This window comes from Phocoena phocoena, chromosome 2 (assembly GCF_963924675.1).
Source record: "Phocoena phocoena chromosome 2, mPhoPho1.1, whole genome shotgun sequence".
In the NCBI taxonomy this organism is placed as follows: domain Eukaryota; kingdom Metazoa; phylum Chordata; class Mammalia; order Artiodactyla; family Phocoenidae; genus Phocoena; species Phocoena phocoena.
Genome location: NC_089220.1, coordinates 95135458 through 95150439, shown reverse-complemented (window position 1 = coordinate 95150439; position 14982 = coordinate 95135458). Strand labels below are relative to the sequence as shown.

Genomic DNA, 14982 nt, shown 5'->3' with positions numbered 1-14982 from the left:
AATTTATAGTCTCCTTACAGTTTTATTATTAATAAGTTTGTTTACCTATTTATAACTGTTTAGATTATAAGAAGGGTAAAAGAAAATGCTGGAACTACTGCCATAAACCACATAGTTTAATTATAATTAATGATCTTTTATTATGGTCATTCTGCAAGTTGTAATGACAGAAATGTAGGTTTTCTTTTGATGTTTAGTTTGTTTTGTTTAGGAGGTACTAATCCTCCAGAGCCTTGTTTTCAAGCAGCACGTGTATAATCTGGCATTAATTTCTGTTTCCTTCGTCAGGACCATTTCCTAGTTTTTATGATGTTCACAGCCGTACTGTGCGTGATTTCAAGCTCTTCCATTGATACTCTTTCTCCACACAATGTAATTTCTAAAGCAATTGGAAGCATACTATACTGTCATTTAGTTTAGCTGTTCAAGACATAAGTTTAATGAATTAAGGTGAGTGTCAGGGACAGTTAGGTTGTTCTTATTTTATGGTAACTGATTGCACCCTATGTCCAGCCTACCACCTTGCAGGTCTGAGCAGGTAATAAATGGGGTTTGGTAAGAGTGTGAAATAGTCAGTAGAAATCCATTATCATTATTGGAAAAATAACTACACATAGATCATACTGTTTTGCGTTAATGTCATCTTTAAGGATGAAGAACTAAATACTAATAGCCTTTAATTTTTCATGTCATTGATACTTATAGTAACTTTTGTTCATTTCTCTTTATCATTAGAGGTTCTGTCTGTAATGTGTTATTAACTTCATGCCATGATGGTGTCTGCCGGCTGTGGGCAGAAACCGTATTACCAGAAGACTGTCTTTTGGGTGAGCAGATTTGCGAGACTACCACTTCCAGCGCTGCCAGCAACCTTACTCATGCTGGAAGACAGAAAGACAGAGTACAACATGCTCTTGAGGTACTGTATGATTTAAAATGGTAAATGAATCTTGAAGATAATGTGAGTATGGTGGGAATTCATAAGCTAAGTTGCACATGGTGCATGGTATACATAATGACGAAATTAATGGCAAAGAATTCTCACTTATTTTATGTCACTTAGAAGACAGATATAGACAGTAATGATCTCAGATATGTAGTCTAGATAAATCGTATAAATTTAATTCTTCCAGTTTGCATGTTGAGTGTGAACATCTATAGGAGTAGGCAACTTTGATTAATAAAACATGTAAAAGTCTTTGAAATTGGTTGTAATTAAAAATATTTTGTGGGGAAATCCCTGGCAGTCCAGTGGTTAGGACTCGGTGCTTTCACTGCTGGGGCCCGGGTTTGATCCCTGGTCAGGGAAGTAAGATCCCGCAAGCTGTGCGGCACAGCAAAATAAATAAATAAATAAAATAAACCACAGCAATCTTTAAAAAAATAAACAGATTAAAAATATTTTGCTTTTGTTTCACGAGGATTAAATTTTACATTTATTTTTCTAATTAAATATGACTACTATGAATAAGAATAAAGGTGTTGTTAAGATATTAAGTGAACTTATATAACTGCACAGTTTTCACGGTTTAATATTTTGAAAGTGAAATAATTTTTCTAGTTTTTAAATACTATATATAAAACAAAAATGCTTTCTAAGAAATTAGATTATTTATAATATAGTATGAACTGTTGTGCCCATTATGATTAGGGAATAAAATGAGATAAACACATTATTAAAAATTACCAGAAATTTATTATAGTAAACCTAGATTGCTAATTTTCTTAATTTTTCATGTGACTTTATTACACAAAGAGTATATGCTTATTCTAAAATTAGATGAGGAAAAAGAAAAAAATGTAGAGTTTATAATCCAACTATTCCAATATGTGTTTGTACATTTTTCTTTATTTACAAGATTGAGATCATATTGTGCAATAATGTTTTATAACTTGCTTTTTATACTTAATGTGTTATAAACATCTCTGTACATAACGAATTATACTTTTACATTTACATTAACACTTTAATGGTTGCATAGCCAAAATGGTCTTGCAGTTTCGGCAAGCAAAAATATTTTGGGGGTTTAATGGGCTAAGGATGTGGTCCTTTAAAGTTTTATGTAAAGTAGTCCTGCTCTGATGCTCTCTGTGATTGGGCACTATTTATACAGTTTTTTTCAACATTTAAAGCATAAATGAAATTAAAGCACAAGCCAGAACAGTTAGAGTTATGTTTTGCTATTGATTGAAAATTAGTGGGAAAAAGTACTTTATTTACTAGATGTTCACAATAATTTATATATATTTGTATAACATTTTATCTTTAAATTACATATGAGCTTTTGGAGACTAAGGGCTTTTAGATATCTTTATATCCTCCATGTTATCTAATATATTTCTTTTCAAGTGTTTGTTAAATCGAATTACTAACTGCATAAAATAAAAGCAAAAATAAAATAATATGTAATCAGTGATTTGACACATTTTTGCTGCCTTTTAATAAAATGTTGTCAATTAGTAATGTTAAAATTGTTTTTAATAGAAAAACCCTGATTATCTGACTTACGAGCTATTTTGCTTTCTAATGTCCTTTCCTATAAAACTCCTAACTGCAAGGTCTATATAATTCTATATATACTTAAATTATACATTTTGTTCCTAGGAGACGATAACTGACCAATATAGCACAGCCTTGGCAATCTAATTTAAAATAATGATAAATGTCAAAGATTGAGTGAAACTAACTTGATAGGTATAATCAAAGAAATAATCAGGGAGACCAGAGACAGAGGACACACCATAGAACTGATACTGTTTTTCACATGAAAAGGGACAAGGGCTGTGGAATTGAAAGGAAGGACCAGATGTTTTACTTTACTGCAGAAAGAACTGAGAGGGTGCCACATTTTATTTCATTCATTGCAAGGAACAAAGGAAAAGAATGGTATATTATTATTAAGCACGGTATCGTTAAGTGACAGAATAAGGAATTGCTGTGTGGTGGGGTTATGGTGTGGAGAAAAGATTGTGCTGCGAGTTGACATGATCCCGTGTCAGAATAGTTCAGATGATGGAGTATGCCAGTACAGAATTTTTATCATAGACACATATCTCAGTTTGGACAAATTCCACAGGTCAATACTTTCATGGGGTCTTTCCTGGCTACTCTTATCTAAGTTAAGGTTCCCCTTGTTATTCTGTATTTTTGTACCCTCTTTTTGTCTTTATAATAGAGGTTATATATTAGATTATTTAGCTGGCTATTTAGTTCTAAGTGAGAATTTTGGGGAGGAATATTCTTCCTGGTAGGAAGATTTGGAATTTTTTTTTTTTTTACACCCTTATGACTAGTAAATTTCATCTCAGTACTGGGATATCCTGAAAAAACTAGACTTTGGACTCCTAATCTTTACAGGGGTTTCTGCAGATAATAAGTGTTTTTGAGCAACTACTGCCTTGAACTATAAAATTTGCAAGACCAGTGGAGAATATATTAAGTTGTTCTATTGTAGTTAAAGTTTCCTTTAAGACGGTCAGGTTTTACAGAGAGGAAAATTGTAAAACCCTTAATAATCAAAAGTACTTTGATCAGCACTTATTAGACTTCCTAGACTTGGATTTAGTAATTATTTTTCTATTTTAGACAATACACCATTTGAAAAATTTAAGGAAAGGACAAAGGAAGTCTTCCATTCTTGTAACGCACACTGAATTAATGCATGACCAGATGGCAACGCATGAAGTTCAAAGACACATTTCCCATCACGCAAATGCACTGTGTCATTTTCACATTGCAGCGAGCATCAATCCCGCCACAGGTAAAGGATAGTAAAGTTTTATTTCTTATCTGCTGAAATAAGATAAATAAATAGAAAAGTGGGACTACTTTTATAACCTGTTTCTAACTTTATGTAATACTCCATGTTTCCTTTTAAAATACTTCTTAATTGGAACAGAAATATAAGGTGCCATTTCTTAAATTGAGACTGTGTGATCCTCAGGGAATAACTTCAAATAAGTGTTTTTGAGCACCATTGTTTGTCTAGAATATGGCAAAGTTTCTAAGTAATTAGAGCTTTAGCTGAACCTGGAGATGAACACAAGTGGTGGCAGCCTGGTTAATTAGTGTGATTTCCCACCCTTTTGTATTTTCACTATTATTCTTTCTTCTCAACTCTTCTTTATAACTTTATCTAAGTATATTTTTGCATAGTTTTCCTTATATTTCAGCGTATCTTGTTTTGTACCCTCATAGACTTTCTTGTCCTACACTTCGGGAAAGGTAGTGTTTCTTCTAACCGTGATGTTTTCTTTTTGCTCTTTTCCTCCTATGTCGTTGAGAAGTATTTTGAGGCAGATTCATTGTTGGCAAGAGCATATTTAAAGCTTCTATTTAAGGTCATTGTTTTCTTTCTGCATGGAAAACATATGACAAGGCCTATTAGTTTCATATTACATTGCTGGAAGAACTATATTTATATAAAGTTATAGTTATGTTTTATTGAAATGGAAGTCTGTTGCTTCAGGGTGCAGAGGATTTTATTTTTAAATGTTTATTTATATCAAGATAGGTATTTAGCAAATACAGTTCCAAAAGAGTGTTATCTGGATGCTTCCCCCCCAGTCTCTTTTTCTTTCTATTGAATGGATTATTTATAATTTGATTTGGGATTAAGGAGATTTTTTTTTTTTTAATTATACTGTTTTACGTGAACTGATCTATAGCGTGAATTTCAGTTACCCCACATGGAGAAAATCTGCTATGCTTAGAAGTTTGCTTGCCTTCCTGTGTTCTTTCTTGGCATTATTTTTCCCCGAGTTTTGAGGAAAGTTTAAAACAGTCAGAAAAGTTGGAAGAATAGTACAGTGAACACTCATTTCACCCACTTTGATTCAACAATTGCTAACATTTTGCCAGTTGCTTTATTCTCTCTGTATATACACACATATGTATGTTTATATGTGTGTGTGTGTGAGTGAAATTTTTTCTTAATGTTTTCAAAGTAAGTTACGCATATCATGGCATATCACCCTTACATACTTCAGCAAGTATCTCCTAAGAATAAGGAAATTTTCTTACATAATCACAATGTCATTATCATACCTAAGAAAATTAGAAATAATTCCATAATCTCTGATATTCAGTTCATATTTAAATTTCAGTCATCTCAAAAATGTCTTTTAGATTTGCTTTTCTGTTTTGTCTTTCTGTTCCCTCATCCCCAAACCAGGATTCAATAAAAGTTTGTGCATTTGGTGTGTTTCGTTTTTAAATTAGTAATTTAATTCCATATGTCTATGCCATTAGTTCATTTACCATTAAATTCAATTAAAAATTTCAAGTCGTGCTAGAGTTATGTTTACTTTTTGTTTATCACATTTTCTGTGTAATGGAAGTAGTCTTTATAGGCACATGTAATATTTTAAAAGACATTAGAAATTCACATTGAAATTTTATCTTTTTTGATTCCACAGATATTCCAAATGTTTTGGTTGGCACTGTGTTTAACATTGATGATGGAAATGGGGGCTTTGTAGTTCATTGGTTAAACAACAAAGAATTTCATTTTACATCATCTACTGAAATATTTATGCAGCAATTACGAAAACTTTCTGAAAAGCAGGTGGATCATGAAAACGACAAAGGAGATAGAGAAGATGAATGTTCACAGGAGGAAAGAGAGAGGGGTTTACGTATGAAACTAGACCATGGTTAGTATCCTGTGTTCAGATTTTTCTTTTTTACAGGCTGACAGCTTTTTGTGAAACCACCTTTGGTTTGTAATCTTTCCTTCCTCCCCTCCTTCCTTTTCACTTTTCCATTCATTCCACAGGTCTACTGACCATCTACTATGGACCATCTACCATCTAACTTTGCTTTGTTATAACTTATTGCTTTGAGTAATGTATTACTTTGGAAGCCATGCTTTTGGTGGAGGTAACAGGTTTTGCTAATAATGGTAATAATAAAGATAATGTGATAGTGTGAATGAACTTTTGATTTATCTAAAACTAAGAAATGTAGTAATTTTCAGTTCAGACCAGAAGATAGTTTCCTTCCTTGGTTTTTTTTCCTGGCCATAAGTTTTAAAAGGGATTCATGATTTCTAAAGTTAGTATGCTATTTATTGATAGTCTAGTATGTAAATGATTTTCTGTAGTATAGTCTAGTATGTAAATGAATTTGATAGTCTAGTATGTAAATGAATTTTCTATAGTATTTCTGTTAGTATGTACTGATAAATTTATTTTCTGATTTAGAATTATCCCTGGATAGAGAATCTGAAGCAGGTACAGGATCATCAGAACATGAAGATGGAGAAAGAGAGGGAAGTCCTAGAACCTGTTCACGACCTAGTGTACCAATGCCACTGCCTACAGTCCTGCTTGATCGGAAGATCGAAATGCTGCTAACTGAGTGGAATAAGAATCCTGACATGCTTTTTACTATACACCCGGTAGATGGTACCTTCCTAGTGTGGCATGTAAAGTATTTGGATGAATATAATCCTGGAATATTTAGACAAGTCCAGGTATATTTTACTGATGAAGCAATTTTTACACTTCTTAAAAAAGTAAAACAGTTGCTATTCAGATTTAGCAGGTTTTCAGAAATACTCAATGATTTTATTTTTTTTTATTTATTTTTTTTTTTTGCGGTACGCGGGCCCCTCACTGCTGTGGCCTCTCCCGTTGCGGAGCACAGGCTCCAGATGCGCAGGCTCAGCGGCCGTGGCTCACGGGGCCCAGCCGCTCCGCGGCATGTGGGATCTTCCTGGACCGGGGCACGAACCCGTGTCCCCTGCATCGGCAGGCGGACTCTCAGCCACTGTGCCACCAGGGAAGCCCTGATTTTATTTTTGATAAGCAACTGAGAAGAGAATAACTTGCTACCAAAGGGGGTCAATGACCACAGATTTTATAAACTTGATTAATTTAAGTAAAATGAATTTGGCTTTGAAATGTGATACTGAGTACTTGAATGTATGTGTATTCATTTTTTCTGGGAATTCACAATATTTTGAATAAACTTAAGAAACTACCCTAAAAATGTGACTCAGGATGCATCCCCTCCACTTCTTCAGTTTTATTAATTAAATCTACTATCTTTATTGGTTATCTTTCTGAACAGTATTTGTTTAGATTTATGGTTGTAGTCATCTAGATGTACAGGCAAGTGTCAAGTTTCAAATACTTGAAATTATTTGTTCAGTTTTCTCATGCGCGATGAATATATGATACTATATAAATAGAGGAAAAGGATTAGACCATAATAAGGTCGAAAATGATATATTTTGCTAGGAAGCTGAGGTTTGACAGTTTGAAAATGGAAGTATTTTTGGAAGACTTTGAGAGGAGGCAGACTGCTTGCACTGAATCATGTAATTGTGTTTTTCAGGTTTCTTTTTCTTCTCGGATTCCTGTTGCATTTCCATCTGGTGATGCAAGCTCTCTTAGTAAAAATATCATGATGTATGCCTGTATAAATGCTGCAAAAGATTCTCACCACACTCTGTTACACCAAGACATGATGGCTGAATGCAGTCCTCATGGATCACAGCTGCATTCTGGACCACACAGTACAAATATGAACATTTTAGCTCCCACAGTAATGATGGTCTCTAAACACATAGATGGCTCTTTAAATCAATGGGCAGTCACTTTTGCTGATAAGTCTGCCTTTACCACTGTTCTAACTGTGTCTCACAAATTTAGATATTGTGGTCATAGATTTCACCTCAATGACCTGGCATGTCATTCAGTTTTACCATTATTATTGACATCATCTCATCATAATGCTCTGCTGACTCCTGAATCAGATTTTCAGTGGGACTCAGACAATAAATTAAGTAGATTAATGGATCCTGTAAGACACGTAAAGGGTTCCTCGAAACAACCTCTCAGAAATGCAGCAACACGTACATTTCATGACCCGAATGCCATCTACAGTGAACTTATTCTGTGGCGCGTGGACCCAATAGGACCTTTGTCATACACTGGAGGAGTATCGGAGTTGGCGCGAATTAACTCTTTACATACTTCAGCCTTCTCTAATGTTGCTTGGCTTCCAACTCTTATTCCTAGTTACTGTCTTGGTAAGTGTTCATTTTAATAGTGAAATTAATAAAAGCTTTAAAACAGCTATTTATATACAAAATGATTTATATTTGTCATTAGGAAGATTTTTAATAAGTATTCAGAATGTAGGCATCAGACTTAAGTTTAGAGTTTCTAGACTTTTGTTTTTCATCTTTTCCCTCTCATAACCTATCTGTTGAATTTTTTTGGTTAATAATTTTATATCTATTGTATCTGTGTTTCTGGACCATGGTTATGTCTAAAAAGAGAAGTGTGAATATTTTTTCTCATACTTCAGCCAGTAATAAAAATAAACTATATATTATAATGCAAAGTGTTTACTTTCTCAGGCACATATTGCAATTCTGCGAGCGCTTGCTTTGTTGCTTCTGATGGCAAAAATCTGAGACTCTACCAAGCTGTGGTAGATGCAAGAAAATTATTGGATGAACTGTCAGATCCAGAATCTTCAGTAAGTATTTCCTAATCTTTATTAATATATCTAAGCTAATAAGGAATTCTCTTTTAATTTGTCTAGGATGTTTATTTGTTAGTTGGTGTTCAGGGAGTGAGCATCTGTTCTGGGCTCTGTGTGACTAGTTTGTTTTTTCTTAATTTGTGTTCCAATTTACATGAATCAAAATTACAGTCTGTTGGCGCTTTCACTGCTGTGGCCCAGGTTCAGTCCCTTGTTGAGGAACTAAGATCCTACAAGCCACACAGTGTGGCCAAAAAGAAAAAAAAAAATTACAGTCTGTATATCACATCACACATCAATACGTTTTAAAGAAAGGAATATGATTTTTTTTCTAAAATGTGATTTTTTTTCTTGACGTTTTTCACTCTTTAGTTTGGTTCTGTTAATCTTTTTTTGCTCAAGAAAGGTTGTAAGGCAGCTTTACCAACCTCTATGTTTAGGTTGGAAAATTTGAACTTTTCTGAGCTTGATTCACTATTTTAAAAGTCCTCTGGTTAGAATATGTCATCAGTGGGTGACAATGTCTCATTCTGGTAGTTCTCTATTTGAACTGCAAGTCATGCATATTAGTCAGTACTCAGGTTTGAATGGTGAATTTTCCATTTACCTATAAAAACGTGCCTTTTAATAAAATAACCGTTCTAATAAAAATGTTTCCAATATTGAAAATCAAAGACTGTTTTTGTTTTGTTTAATTTTAATTAATTTATTTATTTACTTATGGCTGCATTGGGTCTTCATTGCTGTGCATGGACTTTCTCTAGTTGCAGCGAGCGGAGTCTACTCTTCGTTGCGGTGCACAGGCTTCTCATTGCGGTGGCTTCTCTTGTCGCGGAACATGGGCTCTAGGCGCACAGGCTTCAGTAGTTGTGGCTCGTGGGCTCTAGAGCGCAGGCTCAGTAGTTGTGGTGCATGGGCTTAGTTGCTCCACGGCATGTGGGATCTTCCCGGACTAGGGCTCAAACCCGTGTCCCCTGCATTGGCAGGCGGATTCTTAACCACTGTGCCACCAGGGAAGTCCCTCAAAGACTGTTTTTGAATGTCTGCCATGTACCCCTAGACGTGTAGGGAATACAGTGTCTGCCTTTAAGGGGATTTAAATTTAGCAGAGGAGAGAAATTATTATAAAAGGTTAAATAACGGTTTAAGACAGAAGCAGAGGTGTCTGAAGTTGGTATGTAATTAACTGCCAAACACTATTTCGTAATTCAGGGGCAAGAGAGATCAGAGTAGGGTAGGCATAGAAGTTTTTATTAAGGACAGTATTTGAGTTCATTTTTGATAGATTCAGAAAGACAAATCCTTGGTCTTTGCTGAGTGATAGAATAGCCTGAGTGGATACAGGAAAGTACGTGTATAAATAAGGCTTGTTCCAGAAACAGTGGTAATTGGACTGAAGCCACAAGTTCGGCATAGAGAAAGTCTAGAAAAGTAGCATCTTTAAAATTATAGAGTTGGAAGATTTAAAGGTCCCCTAGTCTAACCAGCCATCTGATAATTTGTCTCTACCACATTCCTGCCAGTTTGTCATCTGGCCCCCAAGGAGGGAAGCTCAACTCTAAATGCAGCTCATTCTGTCTTTGAATTACCATCACTATTATATTGAAATTAAACTTGTAATCCTTAAATTCTACTTGTTAGCTTTAGTTCCATTTAGAATAAGTCTAAGATTTCTTACATGTGAGAGCACCTCAGACACCTGTGTTGGAACCCCCCAATTTTTTTCCTCAGGCCAAACCTGCTGCTTCTCTGCCTATGAATTTATCTAACTGTTTTATATTTGACCCTGGTTACTCTTCTGAGCAGTTTTCAGTATATTTATACACTGGGCATTGTAGGATCACTAGAATATAGCAGTACTGTGCCATCTCTCAGTAGATACTATTTTGTTTGGGCAGGCACGCCACATTCTTTGTATGTAATTCATATTGAGCTGACTTTCAATTAAATATCATGGAGTCTTTTTTTTTTTTGCTAGTAAGCCATTCTGTATTTGTGCATTTGAGTTTGGGACCCAAATATAGACTTATTTCCCTATTACATTTCACCTTGCTAGGCTCAGCTCAACAGTACATCCTTTCAGTATCCTTTTGAATCCAGATTCTGTTACTGCTTTATGTGTTACTGCTTTATGACTTATATCGCTGGCCTATTTGATGAGTGTTGTTCTACATCTTCATCTAAGTCAATTACAGAAATGTTAAACAGTACTGGACTGAAGAAAGAACCTAGCAGTATACATTTGAAATCTTTCTCCATTTTTTTTTTTTGCGGTACACGGGCCTCTCACTGTTGTGGCCTCTCCTGTTGCAGAGCACAGGCTCCGGACGCGCAGGCTCAGTGGCCATGGCTCATGGGCCCAGCCGCTCCGTGGCATGTGGGATCTTCCCGGACCGGGACACGAACCCGTGTCCCCTCCATCGGCAGGTGGACTCTCAACCACTGCGCCACCAGGGAAGCCCTCTTTCTCCGTTTTTATTGTCTAGAATATTTATCCAGCTTATCCCAAGGATTTGCATGAGGCAGCTTGTGGTGTACTTCACTGAAGTAAAATACACCCTGTCTGCCAAATCTTTTGCAGTCAAAAAAGGAAGTCAGATTTGTAGGAGATGATTGTTTTAATGTATAGTAGGTTGAATGTGTGTATCCTAATGTCTCTTGATGACTAAAACGTTGTACTAGATAGACGTCAGGCTCTTTATTCTGACTTACAGAAGTATGTTATTTTCCTTTTTGAAAACTGGCATCTTTGCCTGTTTTTAGTCTTTTGGCTGTGGCAATCCCCATGATTTCTCAGAGAGAACATCCTCTGTGGTTCATTGTTCTCATTGGCAAAATTTCTCAATAACCTGGTCATTATTTTTTCCAGGAAAGTATAAATTCATTTAGAGCAGTTGGATACATTCTTGGAATTTAAAAATTTTTCTTGGTCTTCTCCTCCAATGTACTTTTTTCTTAAATCCTCCATTTTCATTATTTTTTTTAAACTTAAAAAGTAATACTTATTCATTGTAGAAAATTTTTGGTCCTTTTTACTTTTGCAAGCTAAATTCTTGAAATAGAAGACCAGAGACAAAGTAGGAATTAGGAGTTCTTTCTTCTCCTGATCTTTATTAACATTAAACCGTCAGCCTCTGTTAATGAGCCTATCTTTCTCTTTCTCTTTGTACTCTGAAAACAATAATTAATTCAGTGACTTAATTTTTCAAACAAATCTTTAATTTTAGAATAGTTTTAGGTTTACAGAAAAGTTGGAGATACACTGCAGGTTCCCATATACCCCTATCGTTAACATCTTATATTACCAGAATACATTTGTCACAACTAAGAAACAGTTATTGGTGTGATATGATTAATTAAACCCCAGACTTTATTAAGACTTAACTGATTTTTTCCCACAAATGTCCTTTTCCACTAATGTTCCAGGACTTCATCCACAAAACCATATTACATTTAGTTGTCATGTCTCCTAAGCCTTCTCTGATCTGGGACAGTTTCTAAGTTTTCTTCATCTTCATCAGCTTTTTCTTATGACCTTGACAGTTTTGAGTAGTACCGGTGAGATATTTTATTGTATTTTCCTTCGACTTGGGTTTGTCTGCTATTTTTCTCATGGTTAGACTGGAGTTATGAGTTTTGGGGGAAAATACCTCAGGTGTGTGAAGTATGCTTCTTGTGTTACATCAGGGGCACATGCTAACAATATGGTTATTAGCATCTTCCCTCTTTTTTTCTTTTCAGCTGGAAGTTTGTTAATTTATTGATGTTTTTAAAGAACCAGCTATTTGTTTCACTGAACGCTTTGGTTTTGTTTTAATTTTCATTAGTATCTGCCCTATCTTTATTATTTTCTTCCTTACGCTTGATTTATTTTGGTTTTCGTTTACTAGGTTTCTTGAGATAGGAGCTTAGGTTCTGGGTTTTTTTTTTTTTGCCAAGCCGTGCAGCATGTGGTATCTTAGTTCCTGGACCAGGGATCGAACCCGTGCCCCCTGTGGTGGAAGCATGGAGTCTTAACCACTGGACTGCCGGAGACGTCCTAGGAGCTTAGATTCTTTTTTTTTTTCTTTTCTTTTATTTATTTATTTATTTTATATAGCAGGTGGAGCTTAGATTCTTGATTTGAAACTGTTCTTATTTTCTTTTTTTTTTAGGGAAGAATTACTCTTTAATTGAGGCTTTCTTTATACCTATTAACATCAATTTTTTATAAATGTATTTTCAAAAACATTTTTAAATGTGTACACAGTTTCAAAATTCAAACAGCATACTGTTATTAAATAAAAACTCTGTGTCACCTCCCCTACCCAAGTCCCACACTTTATTGGAAACCCCTTTAAACCTTTTGTTTTTAATTCTTTTGATAAGTTACCACCATAATTCTAAATGATATGCTTAGATTTCAGTTTCTTAATTTACCAGCAGTAGAAATCAAGTCATTCCCATCTTCTTTGATAGACAGGAAATTCAGCTCACATTCCACTTGCCTCTCTCTCTCCACTGAGTTTTGCTAGTTGTATTAGTGTGTGTGGTTTTTCTATTAGCTGCCTTTATACTTTTAAGTGATGTATACATAATCCTGTATTTTCGTTCCGTCTTCTTTACACAATATCTCTTGTATCATCCCAAAGTAAAACGAAGAAAGTTGCACCCCTGCACTCACCCTTCCCTCCTCCTGCTCTCAACTTGACTTCTGCCAGCTGGAGCGTTACCTTTACAATGTCTTTTATGACATGCATGTTCTATTCTATAACTAAAATTAGGTCTTATGGTTTGATTTTAAAAATTGAAACTAGTAACCATCTAATTACAATTATGTAAATGTGATCATTTCAACTATTTGTCATTGATTTGTCACAGATTCTCTCAACGGAGAATGTCCAAAGGGTTAAAGTCAAATGACCTCTATTATATTCCATCAAGTGATCAGGCCACAGTTTTGCTCATCTTGTATTTGAATCAAAACTTTTTTCTCTAATTTTTCAATTGTTTTCTTGGCATTTCTAATTTCTTGGGCTTCTTTTTTCTTGTTGAGAGGAAAAAAAAACCTAAGTCTTCTTCCCCACTGGGCTAAGAGCTCCCAGCTTCTTAATTGTCCTGCCTGTTAAATCTTCCTCTTTCTCTTCTTGGAGGAATTCCTTTTAGGGTCTTTTGATCTGGTGTTTTAATTTGAGCTGTGTTTTTCAGGATGCTGCAGATGTGTCATCCTCTCCGTTTCACACCTGGAATTCCACCACTGTTTCCTGGACCATGAGCTGCTTTTCTCTCTCCTGTACTGTCGATAGATTACATCCTCAAATACTGTAAATTTTTTAAAAAGAAAGGTTGCCTGGTAGATAAGGATTCTGAAATCAGTCCGAATCCAACATGGCTGGAAAAGTGTTTATTTTACCTTCATATTTATTTTTTAAAATATTTATTTGGCTGCCCGGGGTCTTATTTGCGGCATACAGGCTCTTAGTTGCAGCATGTGGGATCTAGTTCCCTGAGCAGGGATCGAACCTGGGCTCCCTGCATTGGGGAGCACAGAGTCTTAACTGCTGGACCACGAGGGAAGTCCCTTTCCCTTCATATTTAATTGATAAGTTTGGCTGGATATTAAATTCTAGATTTAAGATCTTTTTTTTGCCCTCAGAAATTTAGAGACTGTTATTTCTGTCCTCCAGTGTTTTGATAAGAGATCTTATACCTATAATACTCTTATTCTTTTATTAGTAACCCCTCCCTCTCTCGCTCTTTCTCTTGATGCTTCTAGAACAGCAATGTACAATAGAAATATAATGTGAGCCATACATGTAACTTAAAAGTTTTCTAGCAACCATTTAAAAGTGAAAAGAAACTGGTGATATTAATTTTATAGCATGTTTTCATTAATCCAATATATCCAAAACAGAATTTCAACATGTAGTGAATATTTTACATATTATTTTTTTAACATCTTTACTGGAGTATAATTGCTTTACAATGGTGTGTTAGTTTCTGCTTTATAACAAAGTGAATCAGTTATACATATACATATGTTCCCATATCTCTTCCCTCTTGCATCTCCCTCCCTCCCACCCTCCCTATCCCACCCCTCTAGGTGGACACAGAGCCCCGAGCTGATCTCCCTGTGCTATGTGGCTTCTTCCCACTACCTATCTATTTTACATTTGGTAGTGTATATATGTACATGCCACTCTATCGCTTTGTCCCAGCTTACCATTCCACCTAGCCATGTCCTCAAATCTATTCTCTACGTCTATGTCTTTATTCCTGTCCTGTCCCTAGGTTCATTAGAACCACTTTTTTTTTTTTAGATTCCGTATCTTTGTATTAGCGTATGGTATTTGTTTTTCTCTTTCTGACTGACTTCACTCTGTATGAGAGACTCTGGGTCCATCCACTCACTACAAATAACTCAATTTCATTTTTTTTTATGGCTGAGTAATATTCCATTGTATATATGTGCCACATCTTCTTTATCCATTCATCTGTCGATG

At 35.2% G+C, this 14982-nt stretch overlaps 1 protein-coding gene across 8 annotated transcripts in view; it reads left to right on the top strand.

Moving 5' to 3' along the window:
• DMXL2 (Dmx like 2) overlaps window positions 1-14982 on the top strand; it is a 178019-nt gene that overhangs the window by 62652 nt on the left and 100385 nt on the right. For 7 of the 8 annotated variants that reach the window (XM_065871506.1, XM_065871505.1, XM_065871502.1 and 4 more), the window contains exons 8-13: window positions 736-919; window positions 3587-3761; window positions 5419-5655; window positions 6205-6476; window positions 7343-8039; window positions 8373-8494. In XM_065871506.1, the coding sequence (XP_065727578.1) occupies window positions 736-919; window positions 3587-3761; window positions 5419-5655; window positions 6205-6476; window positions 7343-8039; window positions 8373-8494 (1687 nt within the window). The remainder of the gene's footprint in view (window positions 1-735; window positions 920-3586; window positions 3762-5418; window positions 5656-6204; window positions 6477-7342; window positions 8040-8372; window positions 8495-14982) is intronic. The other variant, XM_065871504.1, reaches the window with a different exon arrangement.